The 21,923-nt window shown below is 43.0% G+C and overlaps 1 protein-coding gene across 1 annotated transcript; it reads right to left on the minus strand.

The window, feature by feature from the left end:
- Positions 1–12,237: 12,237 nt before the first annotated feature.
- dact1 (dishevelled-binding antagonist of beta-catenin 1) lies at positions 12,238–19,036 on the minus strand. Its single transcript, XM_040137449.1, has 2 exons — positions 18,700–19,036; positions 12,238–15,693 (listed from the first exon to the last, which is right to left on the minus strand). Exons 1-2 carry the CDS (start codon positions 19,034–19,036, stop codon positions 13,469–13,471), a joined length of 2,562 nt encoding a protein of 853 aa, XP_039993383.1. The 3' UTR covers positions 12,238–13,468.
- Between the last annotated feature and the right edge of the window lie 2,887 nt (positions 19,037–21,923).

Below are 21,923 nucleotides of genomic sequence, written 5' to 3' on the forward strand. Positions count from 1 at the left end.
GTGTGTGTGATAGATATCTCTGCCTGCAGTCTCTCATCACTGAGGCACTGAGAGAAAAACAAAGAAAAACACCAACAAACACCCGTCGAGCAGAACAAGTCAGATACCCACTGATGACTAACATTCAAAAGAGACCACTCACATTTTTAAACGGATGCACCTAAATCCACATCCCCTCCACTCCGAAGCCCTCCAAACCCAAGAGCTGAGCCCAGAAAAGAGTCCCCTGTGTCAGCCGGTGCTGAGACCAACTGCCCCAACAGCGTCAACCAAGTTACACGCTGTAAAAAAAAACCTGTGTGAAACACTGGAAAGAAGAAACTAAAAGCCACAGTCGATCAGAACGTAATCTGTCCCTAAGCAGAGACAATGAACTGGCAGATGATCTCTAAACTGTCAGAGACAGAAACCAGAGGCAGGTCTCGACCAAGTCTAGGCTCAGTGACCACAACCTGGCAACCGCACAAGGAAGACACAAAAAACCATGGCAACCGAAAGAAAACATAACATGTGGTCAGTGCTGGACAGCTGAGGTTGAGACAGAGACGGACTTCCTCCTACAATGAAAATCATTCAGTGAAATAAGGAACATTTACTTTAACCAGTTCAACTCTGTAATTCCACAGTTCACTGAGCTAAAGGACGTCTCCAAATTAAAAATACCGCTGGGAGGAGACAGCATATATCTATCTCTATATATATAGATGGAACATTTCAAGCTTTATAAATCCTCTGACTCCTCAAACCTTGTCCCAACAACCAGCAGCCGTGGGCTCCTCTGAGCTGCTGCTGAACTCAGAGGCTGACCCTCTACGTACCTACATTCTGTATATACAGACAAACTGAAAGTACAGAAAAAGAGCACATACAGGAAATATTTAAGAGTGACTCTGTCCATCAGATGGACAGAAGGAGGAAGAGAAGAAAGAAAGAAAGAAGGTAGAGAAAGTAAGAAATATAAAGCCGAGGAAATAAAAACATGAAAGACAGAAACCTATAAAAACCGATTTGGACCTGAGTTGAATTGAATCTATAAAACTGGATCTATTTGATGTGTGATGATGGATCCAGATGTGGTGGAAGTATACAGAGGTTGTAAAGCTGTTGTCCGTCTGTTTCATCCTTCGCCAGGACACTTCAAGGTCCAGATTATGAGCAGGGAACCTCAGCTTCCTCCTCCTCACTAATCTAAAACCCTCCAGACATCAGCTGGTGTGTTCTTCTTCTCCTTGTTCTTTTCACAATTCTTCCCTTTTCCCTTAATCCTGCAGGTAAAGGATAAAATGTGTTCAGCGCAGCAGAGGCTGATGTTTCTCTGTGTGTCTCTGATTGATTTCCTGAAAATAGCTTCGACGTCCTGCTGTCTGCCGGTTCTTCAGGTTGTTATTTTCTCTTCGCCCCTGCAGCGGTCGACCTGCGGTCGATCTGCTGCTGCAGTCGACATTCAGCCTCTTTCGGTGTCTAAATAAAGTTGTGTTAGTTTGAGCACCAGGAGGTCAGAGGGGTTAAAAGTTAAAAGCTGCATACAGGATGTTTTTTTCTTCAGCCTGTTGCTGAACTCCTCTTCTTCTCAAAACGTCCAACATCCCCGAGCTGCAGACACTCGCGGCTGAAATGCATCACAAACCACCTTCAGTAACTCAGTCCAATCTCTCCCTCGGCGTGAAAACGTTTCGTCTGCTCCTGAAAGTTTTTCTTTCACCAGTTTCCCTCCCTCCGTTCATCAACAGGTCAACAGCTTCAAATACCTTGGACTCATTACTGCCAATTAACTCAGCTGTGATCAACACATCCCTGATCTCCATGAAGGATCCCAGCAGTGACCCCAGGTCAAACTCAGAGTATTGTCTGTCAGTCCATCCATCCATAATATCCATCCATCAGTCCGTCCCTCTGTCCGTCCATCTGTCCATCCATCCATCAGTCCATCCATCCATCAGTCCATCCATAATATCCATCCATCAGTCCGTCCCTCTGTCCGTCCATCCGTCCATCCATCCATCAGTCCATCCATATTATCCATTCATCCATCCATCCATCCATAATATCCATCCATCAGTCCATCCATCCATCCAACCATCCCCTTCCGTGTATCCGGGGTCAGGTTGCGTTGGCACCAGGGATTAAAACCAGTCAACGGTTTTGAGGATTTGGCTGAATGGCTCATGTGCCTGTTCAGTCTGAAGCGTTGAGGCATCTTTGTGTAATTTCAGAGCTGAGGTCAACAACAGTCACGTCTTGTCCTTTGACAAATGGTTTACTTTCCTTTGACTACAGCTTCATCCTGAACACTACCTCAAAAAAGAGGAGCAGTGCTGAGAGGAGAGATGGACTGAAGCAGGGAAAGAAAAGAGGAAAGCGAGACAGGAGGTAGCGAGCGAAGGAAATAAAAAGAAGAGAAAATAAAAACATGAACAAAATGATTGGGACGTGAGTTGAGCTGAATCTATCAAACAGGAATTATCTGACATACTCAAGCTTGAAACAAAGAAAAGTAAAACAATGACTAGCAACACACTCTGGACTCACCTCATATGTTGAGCTATGATGGTCTGTGGGATGATGGGAAATGGAGTTCATAAAGTCCACTGAGAAACAAAAATATTAAAAAAATAAGAACATTAGGTCATTTTTACTGTCCTTATGTAAACAAGCTGAATAAACCACGTTTTCCTTTCCTCTAGAACAGAACCTGGAAGTTCTGGTTTCACTTCAGCTTCTTTTCACTCAAAACAAAATGGCTTTGGTTCAAAAAATGTCATTTTGGATTTGGGAGAACTCTGATTCCAGAGCAGCAGAATCTGGTTGTAGGTTTAATAGAAACTGGGTTTATTCCAACTTCACTATTACTTTACTGGAGCCAATTTGGTCTGCACGCAGGATTTAATACGCAGGTCAGAGGTGTGCACATAAGACTTTTCCTTAACATAAAAGCAATGAAATACACAGAATATACAAATATAAAAATAAATAAAAAGAGAAAATTCGTGAAATAAAATAAAAAAACAAGTCTGACTGATGTGAATCCAGGGACGGGGAAAAACTTGGAGGGATCAAATTTAGCTGAAACAATCAAAAATTCAAAAAGAGGTTTTCTTTTATTTGAATCTTCCAAAAGATGATGAAACACATCAGACGTGAGATGTGACAGACATCGAATCAGGTTAAACCATCAACGTGAAACACACGTTCAGATGCTGAACCTGAACACACACACACACTAAAACACACAGCTTCAGCTGAGTGTGAAGAGCAGCAGGGATTTTCTGTATCAGGAAGTGTTGAAGGAGGCGAGCAAATGGCTGCAGTTTGTGTGTGTGTGTGTGTCTGTGTGTGTGTTTAAGGGCACTCTCAAGGATTTTCAGTGTTTCCTGTGGGTAACACTGCAGTGATTTATTCCTCTGTTCCCTCTGAGCTGACAGCCTGATCTAGTATGTGTGTGTTTTAGTGTGTGTGTGTATGTTTTACTGAATGTGTGTGTGTTTATGCGTGTCCCTGCAGAGTCAGTCTGTCGTCCTCTTGCAGCCAAACCTTCGGCTCGGGTGGAAAAACTGAAAAAAGGAAAAAAAAATCATATGTCGGAGCAGAGCTGCTGCATTCAGGCTCCCCAGGAAAACCGAGCACTCACTGTCTGAATGAGGTTCAGTGAAAAGATATTAAGACTTGGATCATTTTGGGTCCTAAGAATATTCGTGTATAGAGAAGCATTATTTTGTTTATGTATATGCAGATACAGTAAATATAATGTATAGTGTCTGTCTGTGCTTAAACTGTATACATTTCATTTTTGTACACAGAAATGAAAAAGAGGTCCGGATCTCAGTGAGGCTGCATGTTTAAATAAAGGTTTTTAAAAATGTGCAGAAAGGCACGTTTTCCTGCGTATTCCAGTTTTCATTTTGTGCAAACATTTTCACTGCCGACACAGTGTGTGTGTGTGTGTGTGTGTGTGTCTGTCTGTGTAGGTTAATGCAGTTCTTATCAGCACAGCTGTCAGCAGTCGACTCTCATTATGTTAATGATCTAAGAGACGATGACTAATGGCCTCTGAGACACACACACACACACACACACACACACACACACACACACACACACACACACACACACACACACACACACACACACACACACACACACACACACAACTCCAGGTCTGACCACATATATGACTGATATATTCACAAATGTGTGATTTGGAACAAAGACGTAAAAATGTGGCCAAGACCTGGAACAGAAAACAAAGTCATGTCTGCGTGGTTCATCTGAACGGTTGCCTTTCATCAGAACCTTGCGGCCATCGTTGTTTACAGCCGTTCATCATCAGATTGTCAGAAACAACCCAGAAACACCAGGAGGAAAGGAAACGGCATAATGTTGATACATGCAATAAGTACCCACATGAAGCCAGTTCTAGTTTCGAGGATGATCAGGGATGGATTTATGGTCGTGTGTGAAGGGGTTGCAGCGCAGCTGTTGAGCATATGCTCATAGCCGTGCTGTAGATGTCCACAGTGGGTCTGCTGCTAACCTCTGACATCGAGTCTGAGCACGGCTTTGAGAGAACCGAGGGTCCAAATGAAGAAATACAGAAACAAAGGACAGTGGGAACCCTGCTAAGTTCCCGAGTCTCTGGCGAGTCTGAGGGCACAGGCAGGACATGTTGGATGTCCAGGGACAGGGGCTGTTGCCCTCCGCCTGCTTTGGTTGGTCTAGTGCTTAGAGTAGCCGCGCAGCTCGTCAGCCAGCCAGGTCAGGTAGTTACTGAAATTCGATGATTGGAAACTGGAAACTTTGTTGTATGAACACTTTCTGCTGAATGACCACATGCTGCAGGTTATTTAAGTTACTGCGTCACCTCTTGGTCAAAAGCTGCTTCTACAACAATCAGGCCTCTCATGATGAAAATACACATGTAAAGTTTTGATGGAGTCTCTCAATTGGCTGATATCAACCTCACCTGTGAAGGCCTGAATAACCAGGCTCCTCGGGTGCTGAGTGACCTGCTGGTTCCTCTCAGGGCTTAAGGCTCATAACAGCACGTGTGTCCACTGCGAACGGTGAGGTGCCCTTTAGTAAATTTTCATTTGGACAGAGGTTTTTTCTGTTTGGGTGGATCAACACGTGGAACCGTTTACTGAAGTCAAACTGGATCATGACTGGGATCATTAAAAATCCCAATTATAACAGTTTTTATAGCGGGATCAGTCATGAATGATCTGGTGCTTGTGGTTTCATGGTATTTTTATTGGATGATTGTAAATTTTTTCTGTTTGGTGCTGTTCTGTATTTTATCGTTGAGTTTTATGTATCTTAAAGTCTAGGGATGGGCACTGCAAATGATCTTAGGCTATAATGCTGCGGCATGTGGTATTGCTTTGTGCTATCCCCTTTATGCTACGTCCCTACACTGATAAGCAGTAAATAAAGAAGGTACATTGGTCCTTTAGTCGGGATACATTCATTTGCAGGAGCCTCTGCAGCAGCAGCTGCAGTCGGCCTGAACAGTGTGTTAGTGTTGAGACGGACTGAACAGAGACGTCCTCTGAGTGTTGGCTGACTGCATGTGAATGAATCCCAGGAGAGAAGACCAATGCACACAGAGAGCGCCCTTAACACACACACACACACACACACACACACACACACACACACACACACACACACACACACACACACACAGTCAGCAGTTCCTTGTAGAGAAGACATAGATCACCTTGTTGTCAGTTCACATGCACAAACAACCTGAAGACAAATATGCTGAAAACACAGATGAATACTGGAGTCAAGTCACACAGATGTGATTTTCTCTGTAACATCAGATTAAATGTTTGTAGTTTTGTCCGTCATCTCTCTCTGGATGCAGATATGAATTCTTCACTTTGTTTTGAGGGGAACATTTTTAAGAAAACTGTCGACGGAGAGACGAAGGAAGTTGAATTTAACTCAGAGAGGGAGGGTATGGCCATGGACCGTGTGTGTGCGACCATCTGTGGGAGCATATGCCAGCCAGACTGAGTTTAGGAGTTCATCTCACACACACACACACACACACAGTCACACACACTTTTAGACCTGTGTGTCCTTGACGTTCCAGTTGGTCAGCAGCCATCAGATCAGACCACATAGCACTGCTACACCACTATACACCTTCATGACCGTGCTGTAGTTGTGTATACCATCATAACACTAATATACCCACGTACCACTGCGATGCCCGTACATACCCGCAAAACACTACCGTACCCATACGCACCCTCATGAGCTTGGCAGTACCATATGTACCCGCGTAAGTTTTCTTTATTTCCAGCATAATTGCATTGTATTTAATGTTTTCGTCCCGTTTGCTCAGTCTCTTGTGCGAATAAAGCAAAATATAAATGAAATCTAAATTTGAGGAGACAGTACTGGCTGTGCAGACAGCGGGGGTTGTGTTGTGTTAGTGGAACACAGATGTTTGTATGAATGATGATGTCTCGGATCAGACGACAATGTTGGAGTCGACATCAGACGAATCAGATCAGAGCAGCAGATTAAATTCTTCAACTTTCACTTAAAACCCACAAAGTCACTACTCAGTTACATAACAGGTTTCATATGGTAGAGGATCAGTGTGTGTGTGTGTGTGTGAGATGAGCTGAACTCTCTCTGAACCATCTGAACATCAACATGATGATTTGTGGTCGCACTAATTACAGGCAACAGTCGTTTCTCCGAAAACAAAGTGAACCATAAAACATGTTTAAAACCCTCCATGTTTACTGCAGATGCAGACTGCAGAGACACAACGAGATGCAACAAAACACAACGAGAAACAGACACAACGAAGGTCGACAGTGAGGTGTAACGAGAGACAGAAAAAATGTCAGACAAGAGACCGAATAAGACACAACGGGACAAATTCAGAAAAACGAGACACAATATGACAAAGCGAAACAAGACACAATACGAGAAATCGTCACATAATAAGACTAAACATGAAACGCAAAAAGACAAAGCGAGACACACAAAGGCACAGCAACAAGCAGATGCAACGAAGTGCAAGGAGACACACGGGACACGGTGAGACGCAAGAAAAGGCAGTGAGACACATTGAGAAAAAAAGGAGACGATACAACAAATTGCATTGAGACGCAGCAAAAAGAAAATTACGCACCACACAGAAGGAAACAAGACACAATGAGACATAACTCAAAATGAGACACAATGAGAAGGAATGAGATCGATCGAGATACAAATTCAATGATACATAATTGGGCATAAAGGGGCATAATGAGACAAAATAAGATGCAATGAGACACAACAAAACCAAGGGAGACAAAAAGTGAGATGCAACAGGATGCAAAAAGAGGTAAAAAGACACTGTGAGATAAAACAAGCCGCAACAGGACACAAGAAATGAGACAACATGAGACGTAAAAACACACAGTGAGATGCGACAAGATGCTTTGAGACAGCAAAAGACAAAGCAAGATGCAATGAGATTCAGCAAGACAAAATGAGATGCAACGAGACATGAGACATGAGACACCACGAGACATAACAAAACACGAGACCAAACGAGTAGTAATGAAAAACAGTGAGATGCAATGACACAAACCAAGATGCAACAAGATGCAATACGATGTGACAGGACACAATGAGACAAGAGATGATGAGGCCAAATGAGATGCAAAGAGTTACAATCACACAAAACAACGCAACACAGCACAAAGCAGTGAGATGCAATGAGACACACCAAGACACGAGATACAGTGAAATCCAATGAGACGTGATTAGACACGAGGAGGCAAAACGAGATGCAACAAAACACGATGAGATTCAAAGAGGTACGATGAAACAAGATGCAGTATGAGGTGACAGGACACAATGAGACAAAACGAGATGCAATGAGCAGCGGTAAGATGTAAAGAAATGGAAGAAACTCTGCGAAACATTGACACCGCATCTCATAACAATCCAAGACTGGACCACAATGCTGGACCAAACTGTTGGTCCCTGCCTCATCAGGTCCCACAGGTAAGTTTTTCTTTATGCTACTAGTGTTGCTGCAGGTTTTGCTTCTTATAGACTATTTTGACCCTTCCCCATGTACCTTGACATGTGGTGAGGTTTAACTAGAGATTCTTACTGTTGGACTGATAAGACAGACGTGGACATTTGTTAGCCACGTCGCTGGCACGGATAGAGGAAGGGCAATGAGATCTTCAGAATTCACAAACTCAGAGAGAGCCGTGAGAAATATGCAGATAAAAAGATTTCATTCAGAGGTCAGAGTCAGGAGTGTGCGAAGCAGCTTAATACACAAACACACTGAATATCTTGTGATCGGGCTGAGCGGCAGGGAGACCGGTTATTACTGGATGCCAACTGGGACAAAACCCTTGCAGCTCCAGGCTGTCAACATTCGGGATTTGAGGTCAAAGGAAACAGATGAACCCAGAACAATAAAACGCTGATGTTAAAGTCCACATTTAATGAAGCATAAAAAGGTTAAGCACCAGTATTGGCATACACAGACATAATATACACACACATACAGTATCGGTAACAGTCACTTACAGTTGCATATATGATCATTTACAAGAGTAAAGTTGGTACCGGCGGATCGGTATGAAGCAGCTTGGTGGTTAAACCTCAGGAGGAGTCGAGTTTTACTTTTGGTGGAAGGTTTTTGGCTGTTAAACACTCACTGTTTTAAACTGTCGGAACGCCAGAAGAAAATCTCAGTCAACGGAAACTCAAAATAGCTCTCGACTGAGAGACAGCATGTGACAGCTGAAAAGGAGCTTTCTGTGGCTTTTTAAAGCTGTTTAGGAGCTGTTTATATCTGGAACATGAAAAGTGAGGACCAGAATAGACGCCTACAATGAATTTAAAGAACTCATAGCAAACTAATTTAAGGCTGAACATCAAACTCCAACAATGTCCTGGCACGAGCCTGCTACCAGTCTGGCACAAAAAGTACAATTTTAAAGGGAAACTCACTAAATTTCACTAAACTGATATTTAGTGAAATCCTCTTGGTCCCTGTCTTCCCCAGAGTCTGAATTTTTAAATGGATATCAACCTCTCTGTGCGTCCTGTACAGAGGTAGGTCCAGGATGTGTTAACCTAGCTTAGCACAAAGAGTGGAAGCGGGAGGATACTGCTAGCCTCATCAAAAGTGGAAAAAACACAGCTACCGCAACATCGGATTTGCTAGCTGTTTGTAGGTAACTGATGTTAGGGTAACTAGAGCTATATGCTAATTATTTGTAGCTAGTATAGCATCAACTACATAGATTTAAACATCTAACAAAACACCTAATATAACATTGATTGTGCTAGCTGTTTTGTAGCAACACTGGCTAGCACCTTCCACCTGCTTCCAGTCTTTAATACAGCGCTCACGTCATATCGGTTAAACCGTAATTACAAGCACCCAAGTGTGGAAAAACGTTCACCAGAGTCAGATCCGTGGTGACTTTCTCGCAGTGACGACATCTCCCGCTCGGTGAAAAGAACTACAGACGTGTCAACTGTTGGCAGAACGGCTACTAATGCACCGCCAAAGTAAAATCCAATATTAACACTTACACAATCCATTCAACCCTTTTCATAGCAGCTGTACACTGTTTGTTTGGATCTGGTTTCAGTCAATAACAAACTGCTACAAATACGTAACACAAAAATAGAAGCCTATTTAGTCTGTTTATCTGCTGTGACTACTGGTTAGCACCAGGGCTGACTAACTTGGGATAATGTGTTAATAGGACCCAGTCAGAATAACCTCTGTTTTTACTGTTCTTCACATTCTACTGACATCGTGTGAATGCGGAGTAAACTAGGCCAAACTGGATCTGGATAGTTCCATGCTAAACACGCAGAGATGAAGCCCCATCTGACACATCTGACTCTGGAAAAGGCAGGAAACATTGAACATGTTGGAGTGTTGCTTTAACTGATTAAATGGAAGTTCCTCCTGGTTCACAGTGAGTGTACAGCTTTGGCGATAAAACCAGGCTAGGTTGTGACAGGTTGGTGTTTTCTAAACATCCATATTACATTTATCCGAGGGCTCAACAGTATTTCAGCAACTTTATTTCACACCGTAGCAGGCCTGATAAAGAACCAGCAACATGTTGTGATGTTGACACAAAAACCGTTGAAAACACACTTAAATACCTTGAATCTCCAAGGGACCAAGTTCGTTTGAATAAAAGGAAAAGAAAACTTTCTGCTGTATTTATAACATTATCCAAAATGGGCTCAGGGAGAAACAGGTCATCATTTCACTGATTTGAGAGCAGGATAATCACCAAAAGGGGAACAAGATATTTGTCCCGCAGTGACAATACAAACTTTGAAAAAAAAAAGTAAACCTAATGTTAGTCTGGTTGTCACCTCTAAATGCTGTATAAATAGGTTATCGTGGCACCAGTGGTGGAAGTGTTGAGAAAGACACATCAGACTTCGTGTAGAAATGTTATATAAACTGCAGCTCAGGGCTGGTAAAACTCTACCAGCTGTCAGTCAGTTAGTACCATGTGTGGTGTCCAATATGTACCAAGCAAATATATTAGGTTTTAAATAGCTTTCATCAAATCATCAAAATAACAACTTAAACCAGGATCGTCTCATTAAAAGAGAAGCATTTACAGACGTTTGGCATGCCACGTCGGTGCGCTACAGCGAAGGGCAAAATTTCGTGTGATAATAAATACAAAACAAGGCTACATACAAACAACAGATTAACAGGGTTACATTGTCCGTCCTGTCCACTGACAGTTTGTCTCAAAGTGCAGGAAAATAAAGAGATTACTGCAGAGAGATCCGTCCTCCACCCTCAACCCAATTTAGGAACATCTGAAGAACCTTCTGGACAACCTTCTAAAGAACCATCTGGAGACATTAAGAAATGTCATAAGAAACATTTGAAGAACCATCTGAAGAACATTCCTCACAACTCTCTGAAGAACCTCACTAAAACTCCCTTCTACCAGAAACCAGAGAGCACAGTTCCAATAGAAACATTAAAGGCCTCAGTCTGCTTCAAACAAAGTGCCTTTCAGGTCATTTAACAGCGTCTGAAACCTCTTTTCTGATAATGAATTCCCAACAATCACACCAACTTTAAATAGTGATATACTGGTTTTGTGAAAGCTGGATATGCTACCAGGGGTATTTCTATAGAAACCAGGACCGGAGAACACCGGCTGGGTGTAATATTGTGTCTGACTTAAGGTTATGACTAGTGCACCATTTAGACATAAGCCCTGTGTTTGTTTCACCTGGGTCTAACTTTTACACCTACTATGGAGCAGGTGTAAGTTGGAAAGTCAGACTAGTATCAGTGGTAATAATAATGGAAAAAATAATGATCACACAACCAAGAAGAAAAACAACGATGGCAGCGCGTCTTGTTTACAGAATAAATAAGGGAAGGGCATTAAGATGACAAAGAGACGTCTGTGATCGGACAAACCCACTGGACATCAATGAATTAGTGAGTTCATTAAGAGGTCTCATTTTGGCAAGCAAGCCCTGTTTGTGCTAATCAAAGAGCTCTCCCCTCAACTAAAGCATGTATTGGACAGAAACGCGGCGCTGTCCCTCGCCCTGCAGGTGCTGACTGTTCTCAGATTTTATGCAAATGGGGCCTTTCAAAGAATGTTTGGTGCTCATTTGTGCCTATATGGCAGCAGCGGGGCTAGCCAGATAAACACGAATGTCCGTGATTGACTGAGTGATGAAGTTAGACCATTGGTCGGTGAGAAATCCACGATACTGTCATGATCATGTAAACAGGGAGATGAATAAACAGATTACTCACGTTCCATGTAAACATCATATACGGACCAGAGCAAATGAACTATAGGTTTAAAAATGCCATAAAAGACAGGGACTCAAGATTGGGTAGAAAAGCTACCTTGTGGCAACACCCATTTAAGTTGGCTGTAGTGGTGTATATTGACGGGCCTTAAGGGTCTGGGTCCCAGAGAAGCTGCACACCTTGCCTGGCTGGAAATCTAGCCTTCGTTCAAAGACAGACATAGACACAGAGCTGCTGGAGAGAGATGGAAGAAGCAGGGGTATGCAGCCAGGAGGAGGCTATAACAGCAGGCTCTTTACCCCGCCTTCAGTGTAGAAACACTTTGAATGCAGACCTGGTTGGACGACATGTTGGTTTGAAGCGTACTGAGGCCTCGATTACACCTCTCAGGTCTAATTAACAGCCAAGTTTACATTGGCCGGGAAAGACAGAGGGGGAGGGGGGAAGGAAGCCAATTTGATTGGCTAACTCCAAACGCCAAACCAACCCTTTACCTCTTCACAAGGAGTAGTTTCCCCAAAAGCATCTTATGCTGTGTTTTCTGTGAATGTGGGACGTTGGAAGTGAGAAACCTGTTTCCTTGGCTGCTTGCAGGAATCAGGAACTTGAAGAAATAACCATTGATTTAGAAATAAAATATGTCATTCATAAAATCTTTAAAGTGTGTTTAAAAGTGTGCAAACTTCTTCAAGTGATAAATATTTACTTTTCGGGCAACCATGTTGATTTGTTTGATATCATGAATTGGGTTTGAAAATTGGAACTTGTGCATTTGCGTTACCTATTACCTTCAAATGTTGTGGTGTTAGTAGTGTTTGCACGCTGAGTCTATGTGAACAACCCAGTTCTGTGGTACGTGGTGTGCCTTCCTCACAAGTTAAACCACTTGAACAATAGGGTTGCATCCTCAAATTTCGTTGTTGAAAACCAACACCCCACATGATCCATCAGACGGTAAATTTAGATTCAGGAAGCTGATAAGATTATAAGCTTACCAATCAAGTGGTTTAGGTAACTTGCAAGAGGACTGTTGCAAGGTTACTGACAACAAAAATGTTCACAAGATTGCTCCTTGTTTGCATTTAAATGTCATACTGAAGAAAACAAGAGGAAAGGTGACTAACTCCCATATTTCAGAACTTGTAACAGCAATCCGAAAATTTATACTCCTGAAGTCATGATTACCACAACACTCAGCCATTCAGATGGACTCGACTTGTGAGCACAGATGGCTGTGTCTGAAGGCGTCAAAATTTACCCCCTGACTAAAAAATAAAGAGCAAGACGGGATATGTAGGAGAGTAAATTAAGAAAAATAATCCATGAGGAGTGTTTGTTTTCTTGTCAGAGATCAGCCTGGAAAAATGTCACACATGCTTTTACAAAGATGGATGACTTGGATTGGATTTGTTTCTCAGGCGAAAGATGCTTGGGGTTGGTTTAAATGTCACTGTAGAAAATCTTTTTTCCACTTCATAAGTGTCCCATGCAGCATCTGTCCTACTACACTACTGTCTGTTTTTACATTAGATTTGGTTCATAACTTGGTTGGGTTCAGGTACACTAGAAGTGCATGGGTAACAAACCTAGCAGATATGGCTCTGGTCCAGTTTGGCAGGGCAGCAGCAGAGTCGCTGCCTGCCTCTGGCTGACTCACACGGTGGTCATGAGTTTGAGTGAACCCGACTTGAACCTCAGGATCTTCTTCTTCAGGTTGTGAGAGGCCTTAATCTTGACAAAGGCCTTCGCCTGAGCTGGAGTCATTTCCTGCCCCACAGCCCTGGTCCCTGGTGCCCCTAACTGGCTCCACCCCCTGCCCATTCCACCTGTCCCACCTCCAGCCCCACCTCCTCCACTCTCTTCAGTATCACTGGTGGTGGTGCTCTCTTCCACATACTCCTCCTCACTGGACTCACTGTCTCCAAAGCAGTTGGTGGTGTAGTTTGACCTCTCGTCCTCACTGGTGTCCACGATGGTGGAGTGAAACAGTGACGCACACTCGGCTGAATACTCTGAGTCACTTCCTCCAACGTAAGAGTACGGGCAGCTCAGCTGCCCACCAGAGGGGAGATACATGCTGGCTGCAGAATGGCTGAGAAGCTCTTTTCTCTGCCGCCGCTGAGCACGCCTGAACGCCTCATCGTACGGGACCTCCATGATCGCACGTAACCGCCGGTAGTCATTTCGTTTGTGTTTTGGTTTAGCAACAACCACGACCTGGTCACGCCCATGGTGATGATGATGATGGTGACTGTGATGGTGGTGGTTACCACTGTAATGTTGGTGGTTTCCATGGTGATGATGCTTGGATACACCTGACCGCATACTGCTCAGTGTCGATGTAGTGTGCTTGTCCAGGACTCGGCCTTCTGGGATGGGCACAGGGAGGCGTTTGATTCTGGAGGACGACACCCCAGGAACGTTGCTAGGTGCTCTCTTTGAGACTTTAATCTGGGCGGACCCTCCGTCTTCCAGTACCCAGGACTTTTTAGAACCGGACCTGTAGTGGGATTTATCCCCTTTTCTCTCTGTAGGCTCATCGTGTTCAGCAACCCGACTCGTCTTCATTGTCGTGGTGCTCTTCACCTTAACAGTCTTGACATTCTTGCTGCCTCCTTTGCGGAGTTTGATGTTCTGCCGCTGGGCAGGGATGTACTTGGCGTTAACCATATTACTCCTTCCTCCTTCTTCTCCCTCTCCTCCTTCTGCTTCGTCCTGACTCTGGGAGGAGGACCCTAAACTGGCAAGCTCTGGCACTGACCTATTGCCTTTCTCTGTCTGGTCGGTTTGGATAGGCTTGAGGCTGTTCTTAGGAACAGCTGATTGTGCTTTGACAACTGTAGGTGATCTGAAGAGAAGTTCCTGGTCAGGGGGGTAACATGGCTGCTTGGTTTCTTTGGGGGTGGAGTTAGCTTTGGGACTGCCCAGCTCCCTGAAATCTTTAGGAAGAGTTGCAGTGGACACTGCTGAGGGAGAAAGAAGCCCTTTGTTCTTCTTTTTCAGCAGACTGTTAGTGCTTGTGTTAGTGTCCTTGTTAGTGAAAAAACAGCTATTCTGGATTCCGTTACTAAGAGAGCTGTTTTGGTTTTGTGCCAAGTCAGTGTTGTTAATCTTAAATCCATTTTGCACTGTGTCAACGCTGCCACCATGGATGCCATTTTGGGTCTCCTGCTCCTCACCTTTACTTTCCACAGACCACTGCCTCTGAGGAGATGAGGTGGCAGCACCTTCTGCTGATCCTATTCCTGCTGCCCAGGTAGGTTTGAGTTCAGACCCCCTCAGAGTCCCTAAACCAGAACCAGAGCTGGGACCAGACACCTGCCTCACACAGAGACTCGCCTGCCTCAGGATACTCTTTGACGGGTCAGTGCTGATACTGGTCCTGGGTCTGCTGGTCCTGATGGGCAGGGCTTTCCGCTGCAGCAGACTGTAGATGTAGCTGTCCAGACGCTTATGAGAAGGAGTCTGGGAGGAAGAAGAAGAAGGGGCTGACCAAGAGGAGCTTTGAGGTACAAGAGGAGCTGAAATAGAAGCAGGAAGAGAGGAAGATTCTTGTTTGAGACCGTCAACACCAGCCTCAATGGCTTTCAGAAGGCCTTCGTCTCTGCTGTGACCTCCATGACCAAACATCTGAAGGAAATTGGGGCTCTGGACTGCCACGGCATGCAGCGGGCTTGGGTACCGGTACAGGTCACTGCCATTACGGGCCACCAGGTCACAGTGGTACTTAGACTGGGAGTCACAGGAGGCCGCTAAGGGGATGGGATCCAGGGTGGGTGGGTGAGGAGCTGAGAGTGAGCGACGAACTGTACCAGAAGACAAGTCATCACAAAGTCCTCCAACCAGACTGTCACAATCCAAACAGCTGGCCAGCTCATCTGAAGGGAGAACGAGAAGGAATTTCACATTAGTAAGCAGATCCAGAGCACAGCTGCAGACTCAGGATATTCACAGTTGTTATTTTAGGTCTTCGGATGATTTCTGCATGACAGTAAATGGGTAGAGGTCTGCTGTAAACCAGACTGCTAAACATTTCACAGTTTTAAACATCAACAGTCAAAATGGATCTAAGTTTGTTTCAGTGTTGCAGTGTCTCCTAATGTCAACAGCTGACAGGAAGTTAACTTGGACAGAGCTGTTTCCAAGTAATGCAGTTCTGATGAAATGGTCTGTTGAATGTGGTAATGACCCTGTTAGGTTCGGCTGTGGATGGAGAGTACAAGCATTAGTAAGTGGAAAATTCTTTTCTGTGGAGACAGTCGGCTGTTAAATGTTAACTCTTCATGTTAACAACTGTTCCTGGATATGATATGAAAATGATTCATACAGTATTAGATCAGGATTAGAAGCACACTTCAAAAAAAGATTCAAGAGGACCATATTGTCAACCCTCTATATGCAAGCATACATGAAATTTCCCTTCCCTGGGGCCAGCGGTGCTACTTTTAACTTTTAAGCAGTGCAAAACAAGGCAGTCAACATAAGGTGCCAAGACAAAAAAACAAAACAAACAAACAGCAAAGCACAAGAAAGAAAAAGTTTAAAGAGTCAGTACAAGAATGTAGAATATAAACAGTTTGAACATTTGGCTCTAATTTATTCACAGTTCAGAACAAATTATTCCTGGCTAATGAGTGTGCAGATTTGAGCTAAAACACTTAAAGTTAACAGTAGTGCATCAGAGATACCAATTACAAGGGTTAAAGCCTATATAGCATTAGCGAGAGTCAGCTATGGTGATTGTACTTCACACAACATAATAATTATGGGAGTGATGACAACTGACAACAGCCATTTTAATGTGGTGATAATATTTGAGGCGGATGGACAAATTCAAATGTTGACCTAATGATGGCGCTAGAGGAAAAGTCAGAACATCACCAAAGTGATTACAGTTTTTCCTGAAGGGGACATAAAGTTAATGTCAAAAAAAAAAAAATACTGGGTTAATCTTTGGTAATCAATATACTTTTGCTGACAATTAAATTGAATCGTGTAAAGATTACTGATAATGATGATAATAATGATAATTTAAGCTTATAATGTTTTTTTCAATGTAAAATCTTGTTTTGAAAAGTAGTAGCTGCAGCTGTTAGATGAATGTAGTGCAGTAAACAGTACAATATTTCTCTCTGAAATGTAGTGGCATAGAAATATGAAATATCATAAAATGGAAACAGTCAAGGAAAGTACTAGTACTTGAGTAAATGTAAATAACTCATGGTTAGTTCCATTTAAATTGGGAAAATTGAACTGGAACGCGCCCGTAGTCTGATTTCCGACTTTGAAAGTTGAAAGAACCTCACCAACCCAGACCTCAAAATTCAAAACGGGTGCTCCCCGCATCAACAGTTGTAAAAGCTGCAGTAATATACTTTTTATTAGCACTTCTGTCTTATTTGTGTCTCATTAAATAATTTGTTTTTATCAACTGGTATTGCCAACAATAACAGTTGCATCCATCTCGGCTTTCCGACCGGTTGAAATGGTACGTGATCCAGTTTCAGTGTGGCTACAGTGTCGCACTGACACTGGATCCTGTGTATGGAAGGAACAAAATTAGGACGACGTAAACAGCTGTGCAGGTAAATTTCATGGGAGCCGTAGTTTTCATGCATGCTTGAAAAAAATCATTAAAATTGATTAAATCATGAAAGTTTCAACTTCTTTCATCGAGGTCTGTAGTGCTATAGATGCTCATCTATTTTAGTGGATGTGTAGTAAAACTTTGGAACATTTTTTCACCGAGACAAATGTGAGCATCATATTGTACTGACATGAAATGAAGTTACAGAAACTAGAGGAACAGACGTTACACCAGAGGTGAAGTCAGGACTTCCTCCCGGTAAGACTATCATCGCAGCAGTCACATTATAAGATATCATAGCAGGAAAAACGCAGCTTTAATTTATAACATGAGTGATGTGTCTGAGTAGAGAGCTGGCATTTATCTTATTGGTGTTTACCGCTCTGACACACCAAAATATCTGCTGTGAAAAAGGTTCACCGTGACCTGGTTTCACTTCCCTCTTCATCTGATTTCACCTTGAGGTCACCCAGAGAAGCCTGGGATGCCAACCTTCTGGACTGATGTATGGACACACTTGTTCTTCACCATATAAGTAGTCATCCTTTTGGCCAGGACAGTGAAGAAGATCTTGCCTTCAACAGGTGGGAGAGAACTGGCTACTCTCCAAGTCCATTTCCTTCGATACGAAACAGCCCTCTGCTCTTAACCAGGACGACAGGATGACGCCTTTTGTCCATACCTTCTGCAAAAGCCTCCAAAACCTGCAGAGTAGCATCGGGAATCTCTTGTATATTTTACAAGGTATACCACTTGGTCCTGGGGCAGATGCTGATCGGGCTTTCTGTACAATGTCGTGGCCTTCTTTCCATTTTGGTTCACTGGTGTCTAGCTCTTCCTCAGGAAGTTCAGTTCTGCTGATCTTCAGGTGTGCACTTAAAGCCTGGCCCTGAAGACTGTCGCTGTGACTCACTTTGATGAACTCCTCGACAACTTCCTTAGGGCTGGTCAGTCTCCCGGATCTGGCTTCATGCAACGTAGTTTTGGTAAACCTGTACGGGTTCTTTAAGAACAGAGCTCTCTAGCCCCACTTCTCCTTCCTCAGTCTCCGAGACCTTTCTGCCCTTCTCAGTCTGCACAGTTGCCTTCCAAGTCCACTGGTCAGATCTTTTGTGCCCCCCTTTTCTGTCAGCACTCGCTCTTTTGAACTGCTTATTGAGAGTCTTGATTTCCCTTCTCAGATGCAAGATCTCTCTCTCCCTCCTGTTCGGCTGTCTTCCAGGTGTTTCGCTGGTGCCTTTCCTCTCCTCTGTGTCAAATCATTCTCTGGCCATATTGAAGACGATTGTTGTCACACTGTGGATTTTCCTCTTGGCTGTTACTGCTAATGAAGCCTCTAGAACTCTTTCGATGTCTCGGTCTAGTTGTTTCCATAGTGTGTTGTCATTCGTAGGTTGGGTGCCAGGGGTAGCTTTAGGAGAGTCTTTCCTGTGGCTTCGGGGAGGAACAACTGCTGAGAGATCTCCTGTGCTGTGGGCTGCTTCCTGACTGGAGTCCTCCTGTGTCCCACTAAATGTCTCCACTCTGCATTGCATCAGTTTCTCCCCTCTTCCACATTTGGTCCTGGATTGACGTATCTTAAGTTCCTTTGCGTTCTTGTAAACCTTCCCGCAATGGCCCTCATCATAAAGCATGTTTTGTATGTAAACTCCTAATTTGTAAAGTAACCGAAACCGCAGCTGTCAGATGAATGTAGAGCAGTAAAAAGTACAATATGTTCCTCTGAAACGTAGTAGAGTAAGAGTACAAAGTTGCATGAAATGGAAATACGCACTTTGTATGAACTTAAAGTAAATTTCAATCCACTTCTAGGAAAACTATTAATACACTAATAATATATAAGAAATACAGTGGGATCTGAGACCAGACTTTTGGACCCCACTGTATATTTAATATTAAAATATTTAAATAATACATTGAAAATATAATCTGAGTGAATCTGGAATGGACTTGAACTGTGTCTACATTTAGTAAGAAAAATGTGTATTGAAATACACTTAGCTACAACTTAACTGGTAGGGTCTGAAAACAGCACAGTCAAGTGCACTTAAGAGTATTTTAAATTTTATCATCATTAATACATCAGTATTAACGGGTACAATGTTAGTATGTTGAAATAGGACATTCATTGCAGATATCACAGCACTATTGAAAAAAATGATTAAATTATATTTTTAATACATTTCAAAAGTTTTTCTTTTTAAACGTACTTGAAAGTGTGATGAGATTAGATTCAAGTTTTACTTATTGCATGTTCACAATAAAACCACAAAGTGTTTTTACTTGGCAAGATTACTACACACAAGACAACAACAGTTTCTCTCCATCATTAAACAACCGAACCTGAACCAGGTGCTGTGGGAGTCTAAACAGAACCGTGTCAAGTGGATGTTGTGCTGCAGGATCAGATATTTTGGTGGAAAACAAATGAAATGAACATTTTACTGATACATTCACTATCAACGTATTTGTGACATCCTCATTACATTAATTGAAAACAATATCCGGTCGGCATTATGTTTCCTACAAAACATATTTGCTGTTCCAAATTAGCTGTATACAAACATAATTTCTAGGAGACAGAGCGGCTGTGAAATGTTTAATGACGAATTCAGTCTCTCGACAAATATGATCACGTCGGGTTCATGTGTCCCCAGGGTGTCCTCATTCAGTTTAGCTTTTGCTGACACTTCTTATCAGATCAGTTAAGAAAGATATTTTTAAATCAAAATCTTTTCAGTGGGGCATTTCAGGGCATAAGAAAAGTGCAGTGCTGTTGGGCGATTAAAGAGAACTGAGAGACGAGTATGAGTATACGATGACAGCAGCTGGCAGCAATGCCAACATATAAGCCAAACACTGATGAACGCAGCCATTACAAAACAAAGGATGTATACATACTGTATATACGTATACCGACACTAAAAACATCCCTCTCCAGTCACCGTGGGCGAGCTATACTTAAGTACGGAGTTGCATGTATCTTCTGATAGAGAGGGGCCGACGTCCTCGTCCCGTGCTGCTGCGAGCTTGTCCGTGGGGGCACGCCTTAGGTCCGACACCATGCCGTGGAGATGGTGTTGGACCCGGGATACGCCTTCTGTGAGATGGATTTGAAGAAAGGACCGCATCAACAATGGTTGAACTGTTTGAATGATGCCGAAGTGTTGAAGGAAGATAGTTTAGTCCCAAGTATGAACACAGCCTCATTACTGCAACTTCAGCCAGAAACCCTGCAGCGGTTTGTGGCTTTAGGGGGAAAAAAAAGGAAAAATTGGGTCCTCATGAGCCCGAACTACTGGGCTTTTATTTTTTTCGTTCATATTAAAATAAAAAAATAAAAAAAACATATCCAAATAGCACACAGATACTATCTGTGAAAAGAATTCATAGAGAATTATCGACTTGATGTTTCCACCCTATGTTCCTTTGGCTAAAAGGAGATCCAGTCCTTTTCCTCTATTTTATTTTTGTTCTCACTCAGTGAATTTATTAATCTGGGACAGTGACGTTTTGGTTCCTGTTACAGAAACAACAGTCACGTTGATATTGTGATAAAACTGCTGTGTCTCTGGGGTAAACGTTCACAAAATGTTATGTTGAACTTCAGACATTTTAGGATTCGGTCTGTAGAGCCTCGTAAAAACAAAAAAGATTTGAAGAAATCCATCTCCTGAGAAACAGTCTGCATAAGATTATCAGATGATTTGAATTTGTATGTTTAGAATCCTGTTAATTGGTTTGTTTCTTTATTTATTTGGATTAATTCATTTTTGCGCTATTTGTCTTTTACATTTGTACATTTTCATTTTTTCCGATACTCCCTGTACCGTTGTTTGTCTTGTATTGTGGTTTAACATAAAGTTGGTGGGGGAAAAAAAAAACTGAGTGGACCAATCAGAGCGAACTGTGGGGTGGTGCGTGTTATTTACATCCTGTGACTGATTCTCCTCAGTGCGCCCAGACTGCACCTGACAGGCTGTTGATTCAACTGTTGATGCAGCAGTCTGTGTGTGTGTGTGTGTGTGTGTGTGTGTGTGTGTGAGGTGTTAGCAGCCTGGTGTGTGTGTGGTATTTCCAGAGGTGCGACAGTTTGAGCCTTGAGCAGGGAAACAGCTTCCAGATGTTTCCTCATGTCCAAACAAACTAAGACTACGTCAACCTGAAGCCATTTAAAATGTAAAACTCTAGCAGAGAGCTCTGTCCAGTCAAACACCTGGACAACGGGGACACAGGTGAATCTCCTCTTCTTCACACTCTTTTCAGTAAAACAACTAAACTGCATCACAGCAACATCTGGTGAGGAGCGAGACACACAGCCGGCCGATAACATCTGGATTACATCTGGATTTTCTCATCAGAGTCCTGACAGCAGCTCTGCTGTGTGATCGGACGCATCGATGTTACAGAGCTGCACTTTAACATTTTCACACTCTGGACGCAGTTTTAATGAAGATCAGTTTCAGTCCTGACGGAGGCTGAAACTGAGGAAGCTGAAAGATGAGTTTACAAATTAAACCG

Source organism: Xiphias gladius, chromosome 10 (assembly GCF_016859285.1).
Source record: "Xiphias gladius isolate SHS-SW01 ecotype Sanya breed wild chromosome 10, ASM1685928v1, whole genome shotgun sequence".
In the NCBI taxonomy this organism is placed as follows: Eukaryota; Metazoa; Chordata; class Actinopteri; order Istiophoriformes; family Xiphiidae; genus Xiphias; species Xiphias gladius.